Below are 23,796 nucleotides of genomic sequence, written 5' to 3' on the forward strand. Positions count from 1 at the left end.
TTACATTGTCTACGTCTTTAGAACCACACTTTATGTGACAATATTTTGGGTTCACAGCGATGAAGAAAAGGATTTTAATTTTTCAGCACCCTCTGTGCAGGATGACACTTATGCTTTGTGTATTTCTTTATTTTTAGTAGGAATGTAAAGAAGTTGCTGTTTAAAACAAACACTTGGAGACCAGCTAATTCCTAGAAATAATTTTAATTAAGCAGAAGAGGAGAAAATAAAGGAGAGGCAGCCTTTTGGTGTTTGTCATGTGGATTAGTTGGCTTAAGTCTGGAGGGCCAGTGGCTGGTGCTTCTGATGTTCTCCATCAGGAATCTCATCCCTTCTCCCTTTATCTAATGCTTCCTCAGTCTGGGGAGTCCACCAATGTTGTCATTTTGTCAGGCCACAGACCCTTGGAACTGAGACTTTTTTAGTTTTGTGCTCAACACATGTGCAATGCAAAATAAACATGTGCTCCCAGAGAGAAAACACTAAGTGCTAATAAGAAGTTACTGGTAGACATGTGAGGAGCTGCTTTGCAAAGCTAGTAGTATGAATTATTTTTTAACCTTTGGCAGTCCCTTCACAGTTCATCCTCAGCTGACATGCAGCCCTCTAAAAACTGAGGCCTGGGTTCGTTTGTCATTGACTTCTCAAGTCACTCAGGAGGCCCATTGCAGCTCTGTACGTTGTATACTGTGCTCCATCCTTGTAGGAGGGTGGCGGGAGCACCAGTGTTACACGTGGATTTGTTCCCCTTGTGACCAGGTGAAAGTTGTGTCTTGTGATCTGCTTATAAATTTTCTGGAGGTCAGCAGAGAAGTTTGATAAACATCTTGGCCCTTCCAGGGGGATCTCCACGTGTCAAATAGCTTGGTCTTGATGTACCCCTGTACTCCTCTCTACTCCCTTAAATTAAGGGTTTTTGTAACCCCTCTTCATGGGAAACAGTGCAATAGTTTAGGTGTCGCTGGCTGTCAGGTCTGTACCTGGCTTTCCGGAGCTCCAGGTCTGTGACTCAGGCTTCCTCCCAGGCTGGCAGTGCACCATCAACTCTCTATCTACTGACAGACAATGGCACCTCAAGCTCAGCTATCCCTGTTTGTTAGGGAAATGATCCAGCTCCTCCTCAGTGATGTCTGGTGATTGACCCATATGCCATTGTCCTCAGCTGGTCAGGAAAAGCTCAGTGCAGAGGGGTGTGTACAGGTAAGAGGATGTGCTGTTATGGGAGCAGCTGAGCTGCTTCTCTGGGCAGGGTCGCTTGCTGTTGGCCAGATGATTTCATAAGAAAGGCAGAAAGCTAGGAGTCGAGGATCAGAGTCACACTACCTTGTAAGCCTGAATGAGCCACTTAGGTCCACATTTATACTGTGGAGTTTTAGACAAGTATCTGAAGTGTCTTAAGGTCAAAGCTTAGGTTAAGAGAGACACTTAGGCTAGCCTTCTTCATGTCTTTTGTGTATGCCATCTAGTTGTGTACTTGTTAGAGAAAGTGCTGTCTCTGAGTGTTTGTGCATGTATAAGGGTAGCCAGCTCTCACCAAAGTGGGAATCTCATCCTGCCCAGTACTATGCCCATATTAGTAGTAGTCATAGTATTAATGCTGGTGGGGGAGGTGGGAAATATGTTATTGATTTTAAAACAATTAAACTCATTTAATGAAAGGGCAGATGTTTCAAAGCTGATTGTGTCAACCCTGTCAGTTTCACTCCACTGGCACCACAGCTTTCTGAAAATGAAATCTTTGTACTCTCTAGGGCAAGGGTGTCAAACTCATTTTCACCAGGGGCCACATCAGCTTTATGGTTGCCTTCAAAGGGCCGAATGTAATTTTCAGACTGTATAAATTTAACTACTCCTACATTTATATGGTCCTAAAATTACATTCGGCCTTTTGAAAGCAGCTGTGAGGCTGATGTGGCCCCCGGTGAACATGAGTTTCACACTCTTGGTCTAGGGAGTTTTCTGCTGAACTTTTAATAGCTTTGTGATGAGGTGCTGTGCAATTCAGCAGGTAATTGGCCTGCATGTAGCCCAAAATGTTTCTACAGGAGTATGTAGGTGAACAGCGTTTTTTACTAATTAAATAATTGCTTCCATTAAGCTGAACATAATTAATACAACTTGGATAATAGAGAAAGGTAAGTTGGTAATTTAACCATTGTGGGTTTGGAGCAGAAGTTTCAGTGATTTACTGTGTGGCAAAGAAGAAAGCATGGGGAAATACTGTTACAGAACAACTCAAATGAAAAAGGATCTCCTTGCAGTATGCACGGATGCATACTAGACTTGTGCTGAAAGCTTTTTATACTCCTGGAAGATTGAATGGCAGACTATAGTGAGAGCTGCAAGAGAGTATGTTGTGGGGTGTTTTTGGTCTCAAGAAGCTTTTAAGGCTTAGAAAACTTGAATGTACTTACAAGGTTGTGTATTTGCCCAAAGTGCCTCAGCAGTGTGCAGCCTCTCCACTGCTCCCTCTAAGAGTTTTAACTGCCTGGGGTAAAGGCCAGACTTGATTCAGGGCAGGTTCAGGTACAGGTTCCATGGTGCTTGGCTCCAGTCTTGAGCGTGTGCTGCTTCACAAAGGCAGGGGAACCAGGAGCCGAGGGTGACAGCAAGACAGGCAGAGCAGTGCCTTCACCACCAGTTTGGCAAGTCCCACTGCACCTGAACAAGCCCAGTGATGGTAAGCACGGCTGGCCAAGAGTGCAGTGATCCCATGCACAGGGATGAGGCAGATCTAGGATCAAGCTAGGGTGTTGCAGTCAGGATCAGCAAGGTAGAGGCCCAGGCACAAGCTTTTGTGAACTCGGGCAAGACCCAAGGGCTCGAGCAACTCTATAGCAAATGGGTGAGAGTCCTGCTGGAGTTCTCTCACAAAACTTTCTCAGACTTAGCTGTTTCACAATAGTCTAGTCTCAGCTTACAGTTATGCCATTCTAGGGCTGAGCTTGAGCATGGATGACCAGACTCTCAGATTAAATAAAAAAAAGCCAACAGCCCTCTAAAGTTTTCACACATAGAAAAAGAGATCTGCAGCCTTTTCACCTAATGTTGCTGGTGGCAAGCGGGCCAGGCCACTCTCTGGGACTGAAATAACCACATTCAAGACTCTGCTTGTCCTCATCATGGATCTTAGCTTGACCCTGTCTTCTACTCCCAAAATTAATATCTTTCTGTTCCTGAGATGAATATGTCACTTACCAGGGCTTTGGTTCTTCTCGGCAGGGATTGTTTTTTTCCCTTTTTTTTTTTTACACCTGGAATTTCAGCCTGGAACTGGAAAAAACAAAAACAACAAACAAACAACCCCCCCAAAATAAACAAACAAACAAAACAACAAACAACTTTATGAAAGCCAGACAAATGACGAAACCCTGTTTATTTTAATTAACCCATTGTTGTGAATGTTGTGTATCATCATAGAAAAGAACGTATTGATCTCTGGCATGGTACTGTAATGCCAATCAAAAATGTGCTTTCAACCATAGGTTGAAATTTTCTGTATTTTAAATGCTTGTATCTAGTTACAGAGCAAAGAAAGCCCAACTGAAGCAGGCATAGCTGGAGTGACTTGGGCAGAATGAAATCTTTATTGCCAATCTTGCTGAGTGGAGGCCATCCAGAAGGGTGCCCCTTAGAGACAAGCAGAAAACATCACAACTCCTTCGTTTCACAGTGCCTTGTAGCTGAGAAATTCCCTGAAAACTCCTTCTGCAGCAGTGGTGCTGGGTATTGTGGGACTGATGCTGGTAATGTTGCCCTTGCCACTGCTGCTGTTGGGGATTAATTACAATAGTTCAGTTGTGAGTGCAATCTGTAGAGGAGGGCATATTTGGTCCTACACTAATTTCTTCCTTGTTCTCGCCTATGTACCTGTCCCTGCTCTCAGAAGTCTAAAGTAATGTGCTGGAGTGCTGGATTTACCCTGCATTGTTATTTTAAATGTCTTCTAAATGGCTTGCTCTTTGTAAGCAAAAGCACAAGATTGAATTGTCTTGACATTTTATAATCTTTCTGGTTTTGCACGTTGAAGCTTAGATGTATGGCAAAAGGCTCCTGTCATTTTTCTGAAGTTTGCTGAGTCTCTGCGGATGGGAGTAAAATCCTCACTTCTTTGCAGTCTCATTTCTGTATCTGGTCCTGTGACCTTCAGGAGCCTGATGTAAGATTTTGTTTTCCTCAGGACTGTGCTGGCTTCTGGACAGTTTAGGCATACCTGTTACTAAACTATATCTGATGAGGAAATATGAAGAGATCAAATATGGCTTTGGAATACCTCAGCTACATTAGTTGCTTGAGGGTAGAGCTGGGTGGCTTCTTGTCAATCAATACTGTCCTGTTCTCCATGGTATGGCATCTCTGTTCGAGCTGCTGGAATTTGTTATTTGTGAAATGAGTTTCCCAGCCCCAGCTTCAGTCTTATTTACTTGTGAATGATCTGTATACAGCATTGACACAAATAATTTATATGCCAAGCTAATATGCAGTGCAAGGGAAAACAGATTTAGGCGTCTGTGTTGGATTTGGGAGCCTGTGAAGCTAATAATTCTTGCCTTTTCTTATCGAATAGTAGACTGCAGCATTCTGGTACCATGCAGCCCATCAGTAGATGTATTTCTGTCAAAGGAAAGTAAGTTCAATCCCTTTCTCCTTCTGCTCTGGGGTTCCAGGAGATGCAGAGAAGAAACAAGAAATATGATCCCCGAGGATATCTGCAGGTAGCAAGAAGAGAATGCACAGAGAAGGTGAAAGTCGGCTACAGGGTGCCATACCTTGAGGAATTCCAGATTCAGCTGGCTTTTGATACCTCAGGCTTTAAGCTGTCTTCTAGTAGTAGGCATTGTGGATGATGCTGCCTTAAGGCAGCACCATGCAGGCTCTTCCAAGAACACAGAGGAGGTTGCGTGGTATGTTGTCAATGAACAGTCAAGTTCTTATACCAAAGTGACTGTTTTGATAGTTACTTTTTTCCACAGAAGTGTCAGAATTAATGATTCTTCATTGCTGGTAAAAGCATTTTGTCAATTGTTCCCCCCTTGAAATTGAAACAATCATTTTTTTTACCATTTTAAATTTAAATGAAAAAGTTTAAAGAAGAACTTTGTGGTTAATATTTTGATGGAGCCAGTATGGTTTTAAAATTTTTCAACAAAATAGATGCTGACATTCCTTATTAGTCTGGTTTTCTGGTAGACATGAAAAAATTAGTTCATAAAACAAAGTGATTAAAAACTGTGAAAAGGGAAGAAGCCATTTTAGTAACATTCCCTATTGATATGTTTCATTAAGTGGGCAGTAGAGCTGCTCCTCTGCTTCAGGCAAAAGTCCAGAATTTATTTCTGAACTATGTGTCTGGTCAGTTATATCTTTTATGTAGATCGCAGTGCTACAATGCAAAACGATTTACAGCAGAGGAGTTAAAGTTGTGGTGGTCTCTAAAAATCTAAGTCAAGAAAATTCTGCCTCTAAGAATATAAAGCAAGCTAGATCAAGCAATGCATAAGACACTCAAGCAGTTTCTTGGACTGGAAACAAGGCAGCAGCTTTGCATAGGTATACTGTAGAAACAATTCCTCCAAGATTAATTTTACTCAAGTTTTTGCTGGAAACTGGAACAAGCATGGAATTCTGTTTGTTCTAATGAGCTGCAAATGAAAATAAAGGCACATTTGTCCCAATAATGCCCTTTTTAGTATGTAGAATTCTCCCAAGGTGTTGTCCCATTCATGCCTCACTTCTATAAAACCCTCTGTTGAGAGCTGCTGGGAAATAGAGTTTGGACACATTTTTCCAGTTTTGAAGAAACTGTTCTTGTACTATGGGTGCACTTTGGATTGGAGTACTTGTGGTGGAAAAGCAGATTTTGTATCTTTGTACTTTAAGTTCCATGCCTGATACAGTAATGCTGTTTTAAGCAGAAGTATTCAAAAGCGGGTAAAGACACATTAGTGCAATCAGTGGTTCATAGTCTCCTTTCTCTTATAGGATTACTTCTTACTTGAAAGATATTCTTATGTTAGACTTCAAATTGTATAATTTATGTGATAATTTATTTTCCTTCTCTTTACTTCTCCTGAACTGAGAATATGCCTAAATGGGAAGGAATGGCTGTATTTCTTATGTCTAATCTAATTGATCTCTCTTGTTTATTCGGTAAATAGAACATACAGATTTTTTTTCCTTTTATTTTTTCTTTTACTCACCAAGTAAAAGACGAGAGTGGTGAACATCTGTGTTTGTTCTTGTAGAATCTGTTTGGTTGAATAAAACACATCCTCCAGTGCTGTCCTCTTCACTTGAAACAGATGTTTGAAGTTCACCCTTTGGATAACTTTTAACTGAAGGCAAGGAAAGCCTACTGGGAAAATAAGCATCAAAAGCTTTGTAGGCCTTTTGAAAGAGTTAAATCACTCTCTGATCTCACTAGTGTCAGTCAGACTATTAGGTCTTTAAGCGTCTTGTCTTTGAGGATTAGTCTGAACTCTTAATTGTCCATTCCTGATGGTTTCTATCACTCCAAGTGCACTAATCCTGCCTTAAGCAATAACTACAGCAGTCATTGCATTGGCATGAAAACGCCTTTTATTCTGCTTATAATGTTCTCCACTTAAAAGCTTTCTCTTCAAAGCCTTTCAGCCAGTCCATAATTGGGGTTATAGGGAGTGAGGAGCATAGGCAAAGCTGAGCACAACCATAGCACTTGATAAATCATTTGTTCTCAAGTTCTCTGGGATCCTGGAGGAGGGGAAGTGGCACCAAGCCACCTTTTTATTAAAACCTGCTGGTAGCAATCTGGCAGGATGAACATTCCCAGGTGGTTTGCATTCAAATGGAATCTAACATTTGCACCTCCCAAGTGCCCTCTAGGCTTTGAGAAGACTTCTTCTGGAGTTTAGAAGCAGTATGCATTTGTACGAGAGTCATATTGTGACAGGCATGAAGGGCCATGAAGATGAGTAAGGAACTGGAGCATCTCTCATATGAAGAAATGCTGAGAGAGCTGGTGCTACTCAGCTTAGAGAAGAAGAGAGTCATGGGGGGATCGTATTGATGTATATAATACCTAAAGGGAGCATGCAAATCAGGTTGGAGCCAGGTTCTTTTTAGTGGTGCCCCGTGATAGGACAAGAGGCAATGGGCACAAACTGAAACACAGGAGGTTCTGTCTGAACATGAGGAAACACTTTTTGCTGTGAGGGTGACCAAGCACTGACACAGGTTGCCCGAAGAGGTTGTGGAGTCTCCATCCTTGGAGATCTTTAAAAGCTATCTGGATGTGATCCCAGGCAACTGGCTCTAGGTGCCCCTGCTTGAACAGGGTGGTTGGACTAGATGACCTTCAGGGGTCCCTTCCAACCTGAGCCAGTCTGTGATTCTGTGAAGCTAAGCTTTAATAGAAGAATAGAATAGAATACAATATTAGGTTGGGAAGGTCCACAGGATCATCTGGTCCAAGCTTTCTTGGCAAAAGCACAGTCTAGAGAAGATGGCCCAAGCACCTTTTGGTGTTTATAATTTATTTAATTCAGTTTTAGTTTATGTTTTTTTTTTTTTTAATTTTATTTTTACTTTATTAAAACCACTCCAATTTCTGTATGCATGAGATTTTGGGAGATCTCAGCTTTCATTTAAAAATATAAATTGAAAAATAGTCTTCCTGGTTATAGAGAAAAAGATCAAAAGCATAACTTTCTAAAAAAACCAAAATATAAGGTAATAAAGAGATTCTAATTCTCAGTGTTTTATTAAAACCTTTTGATTTTGGGAAACTGATGTTTGATTTTTCTTCAGATTAACTTGGTAGTATTAGTTTCTTGTATTTTCTGTTCTTCAACAATTTTTTTTTCCTCTAAATATAATGGATTTATACATTACATATTTTAGATGTGTAGAATATGCATCTTTTTTGAGTCTCAAGTTCATGAAATGCTTCTATCTGATCTAGTCTTTAATGTGATTCATATTATGCAAAGAAGCCAATAATGCTACCCTGTTCTAATTAAGTGCTTGAACATGGGCCTAAGTGGAAATATACTGTGTGGGATGTTCAGAAGTGCCCATGGGAGAAAGGAGCTTAAGTCCCATTGAGACTGAAGAGCTTGGTTCCAGCAGCTTGAGAACATGATGTCTCCTCCACGCTCTGCTCCCGCTGCTGTCGGCAGCTGTTGTAATTCTGATGACTTCATAAGTCAAGCTACAGGTTTTATGCACCATCCCTTTACAGTCACACTAAGGAAAACTCTTATACCTTTCCAGGTTTTCCCCTATTAGGTTTCAATCCAGTGATTCTAGTCCAGTTAATGAGGGAGTCTCTTTTGTCCTTCCTGAAAGACATGGTTAGAGAGAGTTGTTTTCCTTGTGTTTTGCAAAAGATACGTGGCTTCTGACACACAGGTTTCTGTTTTGCAGGTCCCCAGTTTGCTGGTTGTGGCCACCTTGTCATCTGGGACCACATCAGGTGCTCTGAGCTCCCATTCCTGCATCAGGTACATGAATGACTGTGATCAATGAGCCGATGTGACCACGAGCCAGCACTGTGCCCTTGTGGCCAGGAAGGCGAATGGCATCCTGGGGTGTATTCGAAGTGGGTGGTTAGTAGGTCGAGACAGGTTCTCCTTCCCCTCTACTCTGCCCTGGTGAGACCACATCTGGAATATTGTGTCCAGTTCTGGGCCCCTCAGTTCAAGAAGGACAGAGAACTGCTGGAGAGAGTCCAGCGCAGAGGCACAAACATGACTAAGGGAGTGGAGCATCTCCCTTATGAGGAAATACTGAGGGAGCTGGATCTCTTTAGTCTGGAGAAGAGGAGGCTGAGGGGTGACCTTATTAATGTTTATAAATATGTAAAGGGTGAGTGTCATGAGGATGGAGCCAGGCTCTTCTCGGTGACAACCAACAGTAGGACAAGGGGTAATGGGTTCAAACTGAAACACAAGAGGTTCCACTTAAATTTGAGAAGAAACTTCTCAGTGAGGGTGTCAGAGCACTGGAACAGGCTGCCTAGGGGGGTTGTGGAGTCTCCTACTCTGGAGACATTCAAAACCCACCTGGACACGTTCCTGTGTAACCTCACCTAGGCGTTCCTGCTCCAGCAGGGGGATTGGACTAGATGATCTTTTGAGGTCCCTTCCAATCCCTGACATTCTGTGATTCTGGGAATTTATTGATCTAAAACAAAGTTCTGAGTGGATAGTTGCATGTGAACTTAAGACCTCAGCGAATGGCTTTTTAAAGAGTAGAAATGACAATCTGCGGAAGCTATTATAATTTATAGAATGGATCAGGCTGGTAACAGAGATGTTGCTTGCTGCTAATGTGGACTGTGTTTCCTTGCTTCCCTCAGAGTGGGAGGTCCCGGAAAGACATTGTGCTGAGCCCACTGAAGTGGGCATTGAATTGTTCTCCCAGGATCATATTTTTTTTCGTAGTATTACTGGCAAATTAATCTAACTTCAAGTGATGTGGGTACTCTTAACTTGAATACAAAAAGAAAATCTGTTCTTTTCAAGCAGATCAATTTTTTCCATTTATGATGAAAGCTGATGTATTATGAAATTTCACTGATTAAGACAAAATAAAGAAGACAAAAATAAAGTCCTGTTTACCAAAGTCATGTGTGGAATCTGTCCATCTTCATTCTTTCCTCCTTGAACCTGTGTCACTTGTGCACAGTCTGTGTATTTTGAAGAGAAAAAAACCAGCCCAGTCCTTCCAATCATGATATGAAAATGGTGGTGGTGTTGAAGAACACACTGTGGTAAGAGAAGGACAGATAAACATTAAAAAAGAGGTGTTGCAGCATCTGACACAGTTGCTGTAGGTATATATTATAGTTGATCACCCAGCAACAGATTACTAAGACACTGAGATGTATTTAGGATAATCTCACAGAGCATGGTCCCTGAGGTAGGGAGAAAGGAAGAAGATGGTACCTCGGCATTTATGTTCAGTCCCCTCTAATACTCTGAGGGAAAAATACTTTTGAATCTTCTTGAAGAATGAAGGTACAAGTAAAACACTGTACTAACTTCTAAGTGGGTGGATCTGAAGCTGCAAAACGTTTAAACGGAGCGTTAGTCACTCCCCTTTCTTTTATTTATCTTTGCTACTTCTTAAACAGTTACAGTGGTCATAGTAACCAGCCCCAACCTCCACTTGAAAGTCAGATTTTGTGAGAAATTTTGAAAGAAAAATAATTTCTGGTTTGCAGTTGAAACAAAAAGCACATGATAGCAAATGGCAAGCACTCACCATCGACAAGTTACTGGAGGCACTCAGCAAAGCAATCACCACCTTTAACTGGGACTTGCAGGTGTTCATTTAGATCCATGTAAATCTCTGGACTTCTGCAACAGATGCAAACTGAGGATTTGACCAAGGTCTGTGGTGTGAACCTGAACTGAATTTGGGCATCTGTTGTTAATTTGTATTAACATTTGTCTCGGGTGTTCTCATATACTCAAAAGCTGAAATCTATCAGGAATTATTATGTTGCTTGATTTTCCAGCTCCTAGCTCTCTGGTTCCTTGTGGGAAAAGGCATCTTCTTTGCTTTTATATGTATCTATGATTTTCATCTTAGTTAAAACTGGAATTAAGATCTATGCTATATAGCTAACATTACCCTGGGTCAATTGAATTTAATCAATCAAAGCTCAGTGATTTATTCTAGAGAATAAGTATTTTGTCACATTTTCACCCTTTGTGATGTCTGTGAAGACCAAAATATCTGTTGTTGTCCCAGGCCTCTCAGAAGGGCTATTCTGTCTATGTTTTTTACAGAACAGATTAATTTGATAGAGTGGCTATGATTTACCACCTAATAGTCTGTAATCAGACTAGGGGTTTGTTTTGTTTTCTGAACTACTGTGTCAAAACTCAAGCAACTTTGCTTTCAATTCTCAAGCTGAATTATAGGTTTAGGCCAAGGAGGTGCAGCAAACACAGGCTTTCAGCACCTGGACTGACCCCATTTTTTGTATTGTCAGTGATGATTTTGTTGGTTTTGTGTGATTATATATTTAGCTCAAGCAGAGCTTCCAATAGGCAAGGATTGGAGAAGAGTAGGAGTCTTCTTTGTTTCCTTTGTTACTGGATATGTTCACACAGCATCACTGTGTAATTTAGAGGATACAACTCGTAGGGCCATGTTTACTCTGTCATCCTTACAGCATTATGAACAACACTGCTGTATAAAGTGTGCAGGAAGAAAACCAAACAAAACCTGTTTCTCTGCAGAAAATTTTTATATTTAGTCTTCAAGATCATCTTTACAGACTGAGGACAAACTTTTTTTTTTCCTGTGGTGTAAAGGCTTCTGGTGAAACACCATGAATGAGTGCATCTGTTTGGGCTGATAGTGAATGTGTTTGATTATGGATATAGTGCATGTTAGTACTTTATACCAAAGAAGCATCAGTTTCCCAAGTACTATTTCACGAAATCAGGCAGAATGAATTGTCATCTCAAGTGCAGTGTCACTGGCAGGTGAGATTTAGCCAAAAGGGCCACTTCTGTACAGACAAGGAGATGGAGCAGTGGAAAAATGGCACAGTGTTGTCTTCCTTTCACTGGCAGAAAGAGAGGGAAATGTCTGCCTGTGTCTAAGCAGTACTTATATACAGACAAGGAGTCTAAACCAGAAGCTGTCAGGTTGTAAACTCTGAGGGATTTAAAATTATCTTCGTGCCATGAAAATAGGTTGTAAACTCTGAGGGATTTAAAATTATCTTCGTGCCATGAAAATACTTTTTGTCCATGTGCCTGATGGTAGGAGTGGAGTCATTGTGGAGGGGAGTAGTGCTTTGCTTTCCCCACCAGTTTTTGTTTTTCTTTAGCTCTCCCTGTTTCTTGCCTCTCTACTGACAGAGAGACTGGTCTGACATGCTGAACACCTTGAGGCTGACAGGAAGGAGAAAACCTACAAGCTCCTGTGACAGCTGTATTCAATAAGAAGTGAAAAATCTCCCTTTGAGAAGCCCAACTATAAATGGCAGCAAAAGTCATAAGGAGAGATCGTGATTTTTAGACCAAACTGTGAAAGCAGAAGACCAGGAATCTGAGCCTAGGGAAAAGATTTGCAAACCAAGAGTTTCTCTCTGTTCATCTGTGTGCACCTCAATGCAGGAGAGAACCACTCTGTGCCGGACAGCCTTCAAAAATTCCTTCCTCCGACAGCTCATAAGATGGATCTTTACTTAGCACATCCCTGTGCTCTCAGGGCAGAAACAGGGCTTGCTGCAAGAGCTTTCATTGTCATATTGCAATCTTCTCCAAGGTGCCACTCACCTTCTGAGAGATGCTGAATTTCTCCAACTCTTGTGAGAGCCACTGGGATATGAGGAAACTTCACTAATAACTTCCATGCAGAAGGAGTGATCAGAATCAGCTTTTTAATCTAACAAGTCTACTTTATTTTTAAAACCGAGTAAATTGTTTCTATGGAAGAAAAAGAGTTGTTTCTTTCCAAATAGATTTAATCGCAAGCAAGCCATACAGAAATTCTCAGAGCATCTGGTTAATTAAAAATAGAGGCCGAGGAGCACAGTACTTTTCATGTCGTATTATGGTGGCAATGGCAAGTCATTCAGAAAGCATAATAGGAAAAGTTAAGTTTAACTGATAGGTTCTTGTTTTGTGATGTTGGGTAACTATTAGAATGGGATCTTACTGTGATCTTTATTTGCAGGAAGCAATGCAAGTGGACAAATATGGTTGTATCCCATATTGCTGTTTTATGCATAACTTGGCTGCTTATTTGATTGATATGGAAGTTTTTATTCCCTTTATGTTACAAGTGCAGCTAGGGAATTCAATTATAATAAAAATACAGAGCTCTTGCAACAAGGTTTGCCCTGATAGATCTCAATGTTCTGTGAAGTATGGTTAACTTCACATTGCATATATGCAACAGAGAAACAAGTTTGCCCCCATGGTCACTTTGCTGGCAGGAGGACTTGGATGAGGATCCCTGCCCTGGAGTCTCAGCACAGGGCTCCCTCTGTCCAACTGTGCAGCCTCTGCTTTGGTTTGTTAATAGAACTATCAGTGCTATAATTCCTCCTAAGGATGTGGGGAAAGTTTCAGATTTCTCAGATATCAATCAGATGTCTTTTTTGTAAGCACTAAATTCATTTTAAAGAAGAGATACAAAAATAGCACATCCTTTTGTATTAGCTATCATACGTCTTCTGGAAGCATCTTTGCCAAATGCATAAAATAATGCAATTAATGGCCACCCAAGAGATTTATTCTATTATCTTAACAAGCTTATTTCTAAAGTAGCTTGACATTTTATTTGTTGGACTTATCTGTTGTCGTAGGGATATTTTGTTTTATTACCCCTGAGAAGGCTGAAATGTTAAACAGAAAATATTGGAGCTCCTTTCATTACTATTTTACTATGAAATGTGAGCTCCCAGACTGGAGTGTCAGCTCTGCAGTAAAGGAGAAATCTGGGCTCATGGTTGAGACAAAATGGTCCTCAGGATATTTAGATTTAATTACAAACAGTATGCCAGACCTTCTATGGTAAGATGCTTATACTTCCATCCTACAAAGCAGTTTTAAGCCCTGCACACCCTGCCTCTCAAATGTGAAGTTCAGGTTGAGCTTTGTCTTCCTCTGGCACTGCGAACATCCCAGTGTCTGCAGTCAGTGTGAACGGGCGCTGCAGGGAAGCGACGTGCTGGAGTCAGTTGGGCTTCTGCTCCCAGAGCAGACCTGGCTGTAAACAGTAGGACAGATGTAGTTTAAAATACCAACTGTTGTTGCTGCTGAATGTGTACTGTCAGTAATGGGAACTATAACTGTAATACATTGACAAAGAATCTGTTTACCAGAGGAGGAAGAGCTATTTTCATATGGTTGTCTTTTAAACAGAACTTGTTTCTTCTTCAGCTAGTCCTGACATGCTTGACATCAGCTTGAAATTTAATGGATTTTGGCTGTTTTTGTAATGGTATTCTAGTGTCCAGTCCTCTCTGCAGTGCTTCATGACTTTCTGTTTCCACTTTCATGCATCCACACACTCTCTCCACTTGGGAACACAAGTCAAATATTTGATTTTATTATGGTCTTTGGGAGGCACTATAAGTAAGAAGTTTTTTTTGAGTGGCTAGGAGAAAGCTCAGAGAGTCAGAGCAGAAACAAAGACAGCTGAGAGTGGATTTGCAGTTTTCTTTGTGTGAGTACACTATTTTACTTTGCATTGCCACTTTGAGTCAAAGATGATGAAAAGCATCTAATCAATAGAAGCATGGATGAAGAGATGTGCTGTTACAGGGTTTTTGGAATCCTGTAGATCTTGGGCTTGGCACCCAAAACTCTCATCCCTTTATGAAGGAACTTTCTTCATATTACATGAAACTGTAAGGTAAATGAAACAAGCAAGTAGAGTGGGCATACTGTTAAGCACGTTTTGTGTGAGTAAATGAATATCCACAGTTCTAAAAGGAGTCTAAAACTGACCTCTGCAAAAATAAATTGCTTTATCTCAATAATATACAACATCCAAGAAAGCATCTGCTTTTTGAGAAAAAAATACAGGAAACTTTAGACCTTCTTGAAGGAAATACTATTGCTCTCTTACTTATTTTAATTACATTTTCTTAAGTAGGTCACTCACATGATTAAAACTGTGGAAAATTTAGGAAAGCTTAGGAACCTGGCGTAAGTACAGAAACAGGGGACCTTAGTACCAGTCCTCTTTTACAGGTCGGTCCCTAGTATTGCTACTGCATTTTCGCATGGACTGCCTACAGTCAGAGAAAACTTTTACTTGTATTTGTTTTTTAATCTAGACCAGTGTTAGCACTCCTTTTCTGGGTCAACTGATTTCATTATAAACAAGTTCATTGCAATCTAACTGTCTTGTAGTAGCAGTGATAAAAAGGTAAAACCAGTCTTCTGAAAGCAACAGTGACAAGATTGGTTTGGAGTGCACCAAGAGACTGAAAACAGGAACAACTTAATATGGCCAGAGATGGTACTGAATATTTGCTTTCTGACTGGGGGTGTGTTTTATGGCTCTAGAAGAATGAGGCAAAAACTTCCAGCTCATTTAGTTCCTAATTCCTTCAATGGGTGGCCTCATCTTCCAGGTGCTTAGGATGCTGCATCTCTCTTGGATACTGAAAAAGTCTGACATTTGGTGTCATTTCAGGAGCAGCAGAGCTCCTGGCACATTTCTAAACTCTCCCCCTCTTCAGCTCCCTCAGTGGTAGATCAGAGCTCCTCTGAAAATTTGAGTGAAGAGCTGTTTTGAAAATATTTGGCTGCAAAGATACAACATGAGAGTACTAAAAGGAGGACTTCTGTCTGAGCTGGCTTTGCCCTGCTTCACTGGCGTAGGTACAAGCTTGTTTCTAAACTCCTTGGGGACTCCCTAAGAAATATGGTTATGAAGGTGATGCTAATGGACATAACACTTCTGGAACATTCTAGCATTTCTGAGATGATGGATTTTCAGGTGTGGCCTGTTTTACTGAGGCAGTTAAGTAGGATTGCAGTACACGAAACATCTATTTCAGAATAAAAAGCCCTCTAGCCTCTGCTTTATATGCATCTTCTTCTGCTTCCATATTTGGTGAGCTTTTGGGAAGCCAAGTGAATTGTTTAACCTGATCAGTGTTATCACTGCTATATTTTTTTCTGCTTTACAGTTAATGGACGGGTCATGAAGACTTTTTCCTTTAAGCAAAGGGGCTGAGAATGCTTTGTACCATCACGTATTTGCTATCTGGAGATCTGCCAGTGTAACCTGAGAAGCTTGTGATGGTAGGGAGTCTTTCCTGGAGTTCACAAAAAGATAAGGGAAGAAAAAGAACTCTGCTGTGAGCAGAGAAGTTTGCAAAAAGCACACTCTGTGGTGGAAACAAGCCATGCAAAGTGGTTAGCAGTGCAACTAATTCTTCTTCTCTTCACTATGAACTGCCTGCACTCCTCTTTAAAAGTAAATGACAGTTATTGGCAGCTAGAACTTCTCAATGGTGTTCAAGGTAATAGGATTTTAGAAGTATGAGATATGATGTTTTCCTTCTGTTACAGTAGCAGATAAGCTTTTTGGTCAGTTTGGTCAGAACTTCACCAGGCACAGCGAGGAGGGAGCAAGGTAGTAAAGAGGCAGAGCTTCTGTTTTTTCTTCTTGGTTGCTGGATGTAGACTCCCAGTGAGGGATAGGAACCACACTAAAGTCCTGATCCACAGTCCTCTAAATTCAAAGACCCCTGTCTATTCCAAGAGATTTGAAACAAACTCCAAACATGTTTCCTTCAGTCCAGCTCATAGTATTGTTGGCTGGCCAACTTGGAAAAAACCAGATATTTAAAATAATATTATCCAGGAGTGTGCCTCTTCAGTGATACATACTTTATCTTCTGCTTGCCTGATGTTTAGCATCACAGAGTCATAGCTATGTTCATGAGCTCCTTGCATGGTGTAATGAGAGATCTTTCCCTGTTTTTAACTCACAAACTGTTATGACTGGTTACTGGAGGGGAAAATGCTGTATTCTTTATAACCCTGCCTGTCTCTATTCTTATCCCTATTTCTTCCCAGTGCAGTGGATACTTTTCCTTCTCTGGTTTCTTCTGTAAGAGCACAGGCTGTAGTGGAAGTGACCTCAGTACTCGGCCCTGGTGAGGCTGCATCTGGAGTACTATGTCCAGTTCTGGGCTCCCCAGTTTAAGAAGGACAAGGAATTACTGGAGGGAGTCCAGTGGTGGGCTACAAAGATGATTAGGGGCCTAGAGCACCTTTCTTATAAGGAGAGACTGAGAGAACTGGGTCTGTTCAGCCTGGAGAACAGAAGGCTGAGAGGGCATCTCATCAGTGTTTATAAATATCTCAAGAGTGGATGTAAAGAGGATGGGACCAGACTCTTTTCAGTGGTGCCCAGCCATAGGAGGAGGGGCAATGGGCATAGACTGAAGCATAGGAGGTTCCATCTGAATATGAAGAAGTCTTTACTTTGACAGTGACAGAGCACTGGAACAGGCTGCCCAGGGAGGTTGTGGAGTCTCCTGCTCTGGAGACATTCAAAACCTGCCTGGACACATTCCTGTGTAATCTACTCTAGGTGAACCTGCTTTAGCAGGTGGGTTGGACTAGAGGATCTCCAGAGGTCCCTTCCAACTCCAGCCATTCCAGGATTCTGTGATTCAGTAGGTGGTAAAGACGTGAAGTTGAAACAAATAAGCAAAGCTGCATGGAAAGTGAATTTGATTGGAAAACTTTCTGCTAAGATGCATTTACTCCTGGACTTCTTCTAGGATAAACTATTATAGGTTAATTGTATAGACATAATCCCCTATGAGGACATTGGTTCTGGAGCAAGAGAATCTAGGAAGAAATTAATCTCCCGAAACTACTTGAAAGTATTCTGTAGTAACTACTTTGATTAATTTCTAAGCGTACCAGGACCTACGGTGATTATAGTTGGCATTGCTTCTGTACCTCACTGTGTGCTTAAAGTAGCTCAAAGAATATCCCAATTAATAAGTCAGGTTCAGAATCGTGCCCTTTCATTTTATTTAAAATAGCAGAAGCAAACAATCTTCTCAGTTCTTCATCTAAAAATGTGTACCACAGATTGAAACACTGCACCATGTATCTGTGTGTCGACTCCACAGAACTCCCACCCTTTGCCTCCATCTCTTTCATAACAGTAGAGTTTAAATGTGAAAACATCTCTTAAGTCACAGAAGGATGTTTGGCTCAGAAAATGAGAGGAGGAGGTCAGTGCATCATGTGAAGCAAGACACGAGGGGATGAGATGTCTAATGGAAAAGACTGGAAAATGTCAAGGGAAGTGTACTGAGGGAGAGAAAAATAAAAGTAAAAGGAGTGGAAGCAGAGGATAAAATGCAGGGAGAAGGCTGCAAGATCCTGATGAAATTGAAATGAGTAGTTAGTACACAAGAATTTCTTGGTGACTTTGGATAGGCTGGGCCCCTCACTCTTCAGAGCTGGAGTTCTGCTGGCTTCTCTGCCACTCTGCCCCAGTTCGCTTCAGCAGAGAACTTGGCTGCCATCACTCAGAGTTTGCTGTCTGTCACAGCCACCCACTGGCCTGTGCATTATTTGTGCCTGTCTAAAGGCACTAACTGCCAAATGTGTGAGCTCTGCTGTCACTCCAGGATTGATGCTGTAGCTCAGCTGGAGGCCAAATCGTGGAGTCTCAGCCCCCCCTAAAAGCCCAAAAGTGGCTCCTCCAGCTCTCTCCAAGGTCTCGAAAGCAAGGGGGCAGTCCTGAACTGTGCTGCAGCCAAGGCTGGGGGCAGAGTAGCAATATTTAAAACTGAAAAAAATAAATACTGTTCACCTCTGTGGTATCATTCATCCAAGAACCTTACAGTTTTATCATTGTCTGGATGAAGCTTCACAAAAATTTGGTGAGATAGCTCAGCTATTTCCAATAGGAATGGAAAAGAAACCAAAGGCAAATATCTGCTGAATAAATAAGAGCTAGGGATAATCTTCAGCCTGCGTGAGCACAGTTCCTTCTCCATCAAAAAAGTCTTTTCTCTGCATGGAGCTCATGAACAGCTTGTGTTCTTTGGTTTGTTGGACCACTGCTTTCTTATGTTCTTGATGTTCTGCTTGCTTTCTGTTCGTTGCCTGCAGTTCTGGTGAACTAGCATCTTTTACAAGGGCTGACCTGGCTTGGCTGTGTGCAAATGCCTGTAGTCAGTTCTCAGAGGATCTGCTTTGACTCCAGGTGGAAAATGGTGCACTTAGTCTCTCACTGGAGATCTTGGCTTCAGGTCAGCCCCAAGAGCTTGACATTGCTCCCTTTTCTGGGGTCAACAGAAATTCTTTAATCCTTGTTTGGTCCTGATTGCCTCAAAAGGTCTCCCTAGTTCAGGACTGTTTGGCTGGATAGGAGGTGGTTGAACCTAGCTGCCTGCAAACAGACGTAAGTTTACCCTCACCTTTAATTTATGCTAAGGGGGAAATATGATACATATATTAGACTATGGCACCGGTCTGTTTAGATGTCGCTCTCTCTCTGCAGTTGCTGTTCAGATGCAAACAACAGAAATACAAATTCCTGAAATCAAGAAGTAGTTACAATTAATGAACAACATAGGGTCAGATTTGACACTGGTGGAAGTTACCATAGCTTCATTACAGTTTTGTTTGTTTATGTTTGCATTATTTTAGCTGCCTGATTTCACAGCTCTAATTTAGAGCTTGGCAATGCAAGTAACTGAATCAGCTTAAGTAAGGTAGCAGTGGACTTTGCTGTGAGGTGAGCAGAGTTGCAGTGAGGGGAGAGAGTTAGCCCTCTTAAATCATGTGCTGTCAGTAAAAATAATTATGTGGAACTACAACCTTACTAGAGTGATTCAATTTTATACCAGCTCCTGATATGACTGGTAAATTGTAGCTAAACTTTAATATACCCACCACGCCCTGCTTTTTCATGCTGAGTATCATAATAATGAAATCTCCACTCATCTGAAAATGGCCTTAAGAGATATCAGTGTGAGGGCACTAAAAGTAAGCCAAGAGCAAGTAATATACTCCATATCATCAATGCAAAAGCTAGTTATCTCCTGCCAGTGGAATTATGAAAGGAAGATGGCATTCTAGAAGTCCTTTTGATAGTGCAAGTCCATATTGCATTTCTGTTAATTTAATAATTTAAGCCTAACTTTTCTGAAAGTGTGGAGATGCTGTTTGTAATGATTTTGAAAGATACAATGTCTGTTCATGGGCTCAGTCTCAACATGTCTTTCTGTTGTTATAGAGCTATTTCAAATGTAGTTTGAGGTTAAATCTGTGTGATTCCTTCATATCAGCTGAGTAATGCTTCTATAATAGTGTCTCTGAGCTATGTGTTGGTGGGGTTTTTTTTGTTTGTTTTATGTTGTTTGGTTTGGTTTTGGGTTTGGATTTTATTTTTGTTAATTTTGCCAATTCCTATCTATTGCGTTATCATTTAATAGAAACTTCCTGGAAGACTGAAGCAATATTCAGGTAACTATTTTTATTATAAAATTTTGCTAGAGTCCAAGTGAAATATACTTACCTGAGATGAAGGGTTGTCCTGGTTTTTGGTGCTTAGTCGGCCCTTAGGATATCTGGATGTGTATGTGGCAAATATTTAGATCTTCTTTGCCATTTTGAATTTCTTTAAGTTTCTTTTGACTTCAGCAGATACTTAATCTAATAAGGGCAGGCATGTCACTATAAAATTGAGGCAAAGACAGGAAATAGGCATTTATCATATGAATGGATTTAAACAAGCTTGATTTCATTTTGCTTTTTGAAAAGCAGTCTGGTATGATAAATGACAGCAAATGAAATTCTGCTTAACAGTTGCTGACCTCTTCTTTTTTTTTTGGTAGTATTCCTGTAGAAGATGGAATTTTCAAACCTAAATACAGAAAATAGGCTGCAAGCACGTTATGAAGCTCTCCTTGTGTATAAAGGGTGTTCTCCAAAGCACTTTGAGTAACAAGGTCTTGCTAAGTACGGGAAATTTTGCCATTGTATAGTTCTGTTACAAATATGGAGAGATAGGAAAATGGGGATTCTCATGACAGATGGTAGCTATGTCCCTTGATGTACATCTGGAATATCCTTGGACATAAATTGAAATGTCCACGGAGACATTAACTTACATTGGTTGGTCACTGATTCTCTGCCCCTCTCTTGCTATCCACTTAAATAATAATGTTTATCTCCTGACCACAGTGGATAATCTCTATAATTTCAGAAGTATTTGTTGCTAAGGTCAAAATGAAGTGGCCTGCCAGCAAACCTGAGGAAGGGGAATAGCTCTTCTTTGGAAAGAGACAAAAGGATGGCCGCATTATTTAGCAGGGAGTGTTTGATTTTGGCTATCTTCATAACATAGCTTCATTCCATGACACAGAAAAGGTCATGGAAGGCAAGACTTTCACTGCTAGGAAGTCTTTCCAGCCATGGGAGAGCTCCATAGTGCTCTTGGGGTTACTGAGGATACAGCATGAGAAGGAGGGTGCAGATTGTCTCATCTCACATAGTGCATGTGGACAATGAAAAAAGCAATGATAATCCACCGAGCTGCTACTGCCAGCTGAACCACCTCTTTCAGAATATTTTTTTTGGTACATTGTTAGATGCACTTTAGCAGAAATACACTTATTAGTATAAGGACACAGAAAAACCTTTGGATGTACTCATCTAGATCAGTCATTCTGAACAGAGAGAATGGGAAGTATTTTCTCAGTCTCCTCGTTCTGTGGGAAGTCTGTGAAAGAGCAAATTCTGACAAAACCGAGTTTTTGACTAATTCAATATTACATCTCCAAAAAAATCAAGACACTTTACAGCCTTATTTGTAGTCAAGCAAGCATTGTGCAAAAGTTTATATCCGAAGGCATCCTCTCTTCATAATATATATGTATTTATGCATGTGTGTATATACATCTCTTTATTCCTGTAGAAAAGCATACTCTGAAAACGTCATATTCATTTCTTAGAAACCTTGAGTACAGTGGTCGCTCATATGCCCTATGTTTTCTGGATGTATTATTTCTTTTTTCCCCCATACTCTTTTGTGCAAGAGGAGCAAAGGCTAACTTTGACAGCAACTGCTTTCCTTTTGAGAACCTCTGTTCTTTGCTGAATGTCAGGTGGTGTAATGGGATAGTTTCTAAATGAGATGAGTTGAGTTCAGAGAAAGTTCCCAAGCTTTGCAGATGCTCTAAGTTTCCTCCTCCCGTGCCCTGCTCCCCCCGCCCCCCCCCTTTTTTTTTTTTCTTTTTGACACAATCTAGTGTCAAAAGCAGTTCAAACTCCAATATGACAGAATAATGGGACAGTGTTGTGCCTTCTTTCCAATTTGGAAGAATTGCTTTCCAAGTGGGAAGATCTCAGCATCTTCTAGTCCTGTGAAGAACACAGCAAGTACGAAGATACTTTGCAGTATATGTCTTCAGGAGACCTGTTGAAGCCTGAATTTGAACGTGGCTGAGCAAGTTGGGATCCTCCCCTATATGAAATGCTTCTCAAAGTGGGACTATGAAGAGGAAGTAATCTACTGTTATATCTAATTTACTAACAAGAAAACTGTGTTTAATGACTTGTTGCATTATGTTTTTGTCATGATTTAGCCCTAGCCAGCAACTAAATACCACCACTGGTTGGGATAAAAACAATTTAACAGGACACCAAAGGAAGAGATAAACAACAATAACATCAGTAAAAGAATATACAAGCAAGGAATACACAACACAATCGCTCACCACCTGCCAATGCCCAGCCTGCTCCTGAGCAGTGATACCCTCCCCTGGCCAGCTTCCCCAGTTATATTATAGTCCCTCTTTGTGTCAGAGAGAAATATTTTGCCCTGTAATTACATGTCTAGCAGAGCAGAGGTTTGGCCTGAGGCATATGTAAAATATACTGACCATGACATCATATGGTATTGAATTAATCCCTTGGCTAGTCTGGATTAGCTGTCCTGGTGACAGGTGAACCCAGGTGAACCTAGGACTGTTTCCTTGTAAATGCTGGTCTCCTCTCCAGTGTTAACTTCTTGGGAAAGCGCTGGATCTAATGGGAAATAGAGTTCCAGATAGCACATTCTGGCTGGTTAGTTCTTGCCCTTGGACCCAGCTGCAGAGTTGCTCTCTCTGCATATAGTATTAATTCTTACCTCCAGTTTCAAGTAGGGTTTAGATCCCTCCAAGAGTGCACCTCCTGTTCATCTCTGTCCACCTACACTTGTTGGTGTGATGAGACATTTGGGCATAGTTAGATTGACTGAATGAGTAAATAAAGCTTTCTGCAGGTTTTGTCAGTCTTTCATGTACCCTCCACAAGGTAACTGCTCACTTGACTTAATGTTGCTCAGTCTCTAGACAATTTTGAAATCCCTTTGGCTTCAGATCTGGGTTTCAGTGAAGCTGTATATGCAATTTCTTAACCTTGAACTGTTGTTTAAACTTCTGCTTCCCTAACAGAGCACAAAAACAGGCACTTTATGAATATGCTTTTAGGCTTGAAAATCCGTTTGAATGTTGTGTCAGTTTTAGGAAGAGTTGAAGGGCAGATTTTTACCTTTTTGGTCCCCCCCCCCCCCGCCTCCTAATTCAGTATCTTGAAAGTATAAGACTTCTTACTAAAAGAAAAGTCATACTTTTCTAGGAGTTTACATTTCTGAGAGAATAATGGTAGGGTAGCAGGGAAAGTTTGGGGGGTGGGGTGGTTGCTTTTAATTTTGCTTTTTAATTTATATCTTCCACTGTAGGCTTTAGACTACAATGACAGAATCCATCAGGCATAATGAAGTACTGGCAGGTCCCAGCTCTTGCATTTGACACATGTCCTGTTGTGCTTGGTACTCTGGATGGTGCAGAAGCTGCATGTATATCCTTGGCTTGACAACGGAAATGCCACCCAGTTATCTCATTGACTGGTCTAGTTTTCTGGTTTCACTTCAGATTTGCTAACACCTGGTCTGCATGTGGTAATGACAGCCATAGTCGTATAGCTATATATGTGTGTTTAAATGCATATATGAATAAATACAAATACTTACACAGTTCTGTTGCATTATGAGTTACCGTCATCTGTGGGAGTGGGCCACCAGTGTTTTCTTTCATTGCATTGTGTCCAAGGTGTCCTAAATGAATGAATGAAAATGCATCGACTCAGAAGGCTCACATTCTAGAGATTGTTCAGAAGTGAACCGGTTGACTTGACAAGCTCAATTTTGAAAGCAATCTTTTTCAGGGCACTGAAAGATAACAAGTGAGAGATGCTGCCCAGGAAACAAAAGAGACTCAATTTACCAACTGTCAGA

At 41.0% G+C, this 23,796-nt stretch overlaps 1 protein-coding gene across 1 annotated transcript in view; it reads left to right on the forward strand.

Annotated features, from left to right (window-relative positions):
• Positions 1–23,342, forward strand: part of LOC308040894 (uncharacterized protein) — a gene marked incomplete at its 5' end in the record, with an annotated part of 168,326 nt that extends 144,984 nt beyond the window's left edge. Inside the window, 2 exons of the mRNA XM_080345274.1 lie at positions 8,407–8,483; positions 23,242–23,342. Of these exons, the coding sequence (XP_080201400.1) occupies positions 8,407–8,483; positions 23,242–23,248 (84 nt within the window). The 3' untranslated portion in view covers positions 23,249–23,342. The remainder of the gene's footprint in view (positions 1–8,406; positions 8,484–23,241) is intronic.
• Positions 23,343–23,796: the final 454 nt, after the last annotated feature.

This window comes from Nesoenas mayeri (genome assembly GCF_963082525.1).
Source record: "Nesoenas mayeri genome assembly, chromosome: 5".
Taxonomy (NCBI): domain Eukaryota; kingdom Metazoa; phylum Chordata; class Aves; order Columbiformes; family Columbidae; genus Nesoenas; species Nesoenas mayeri.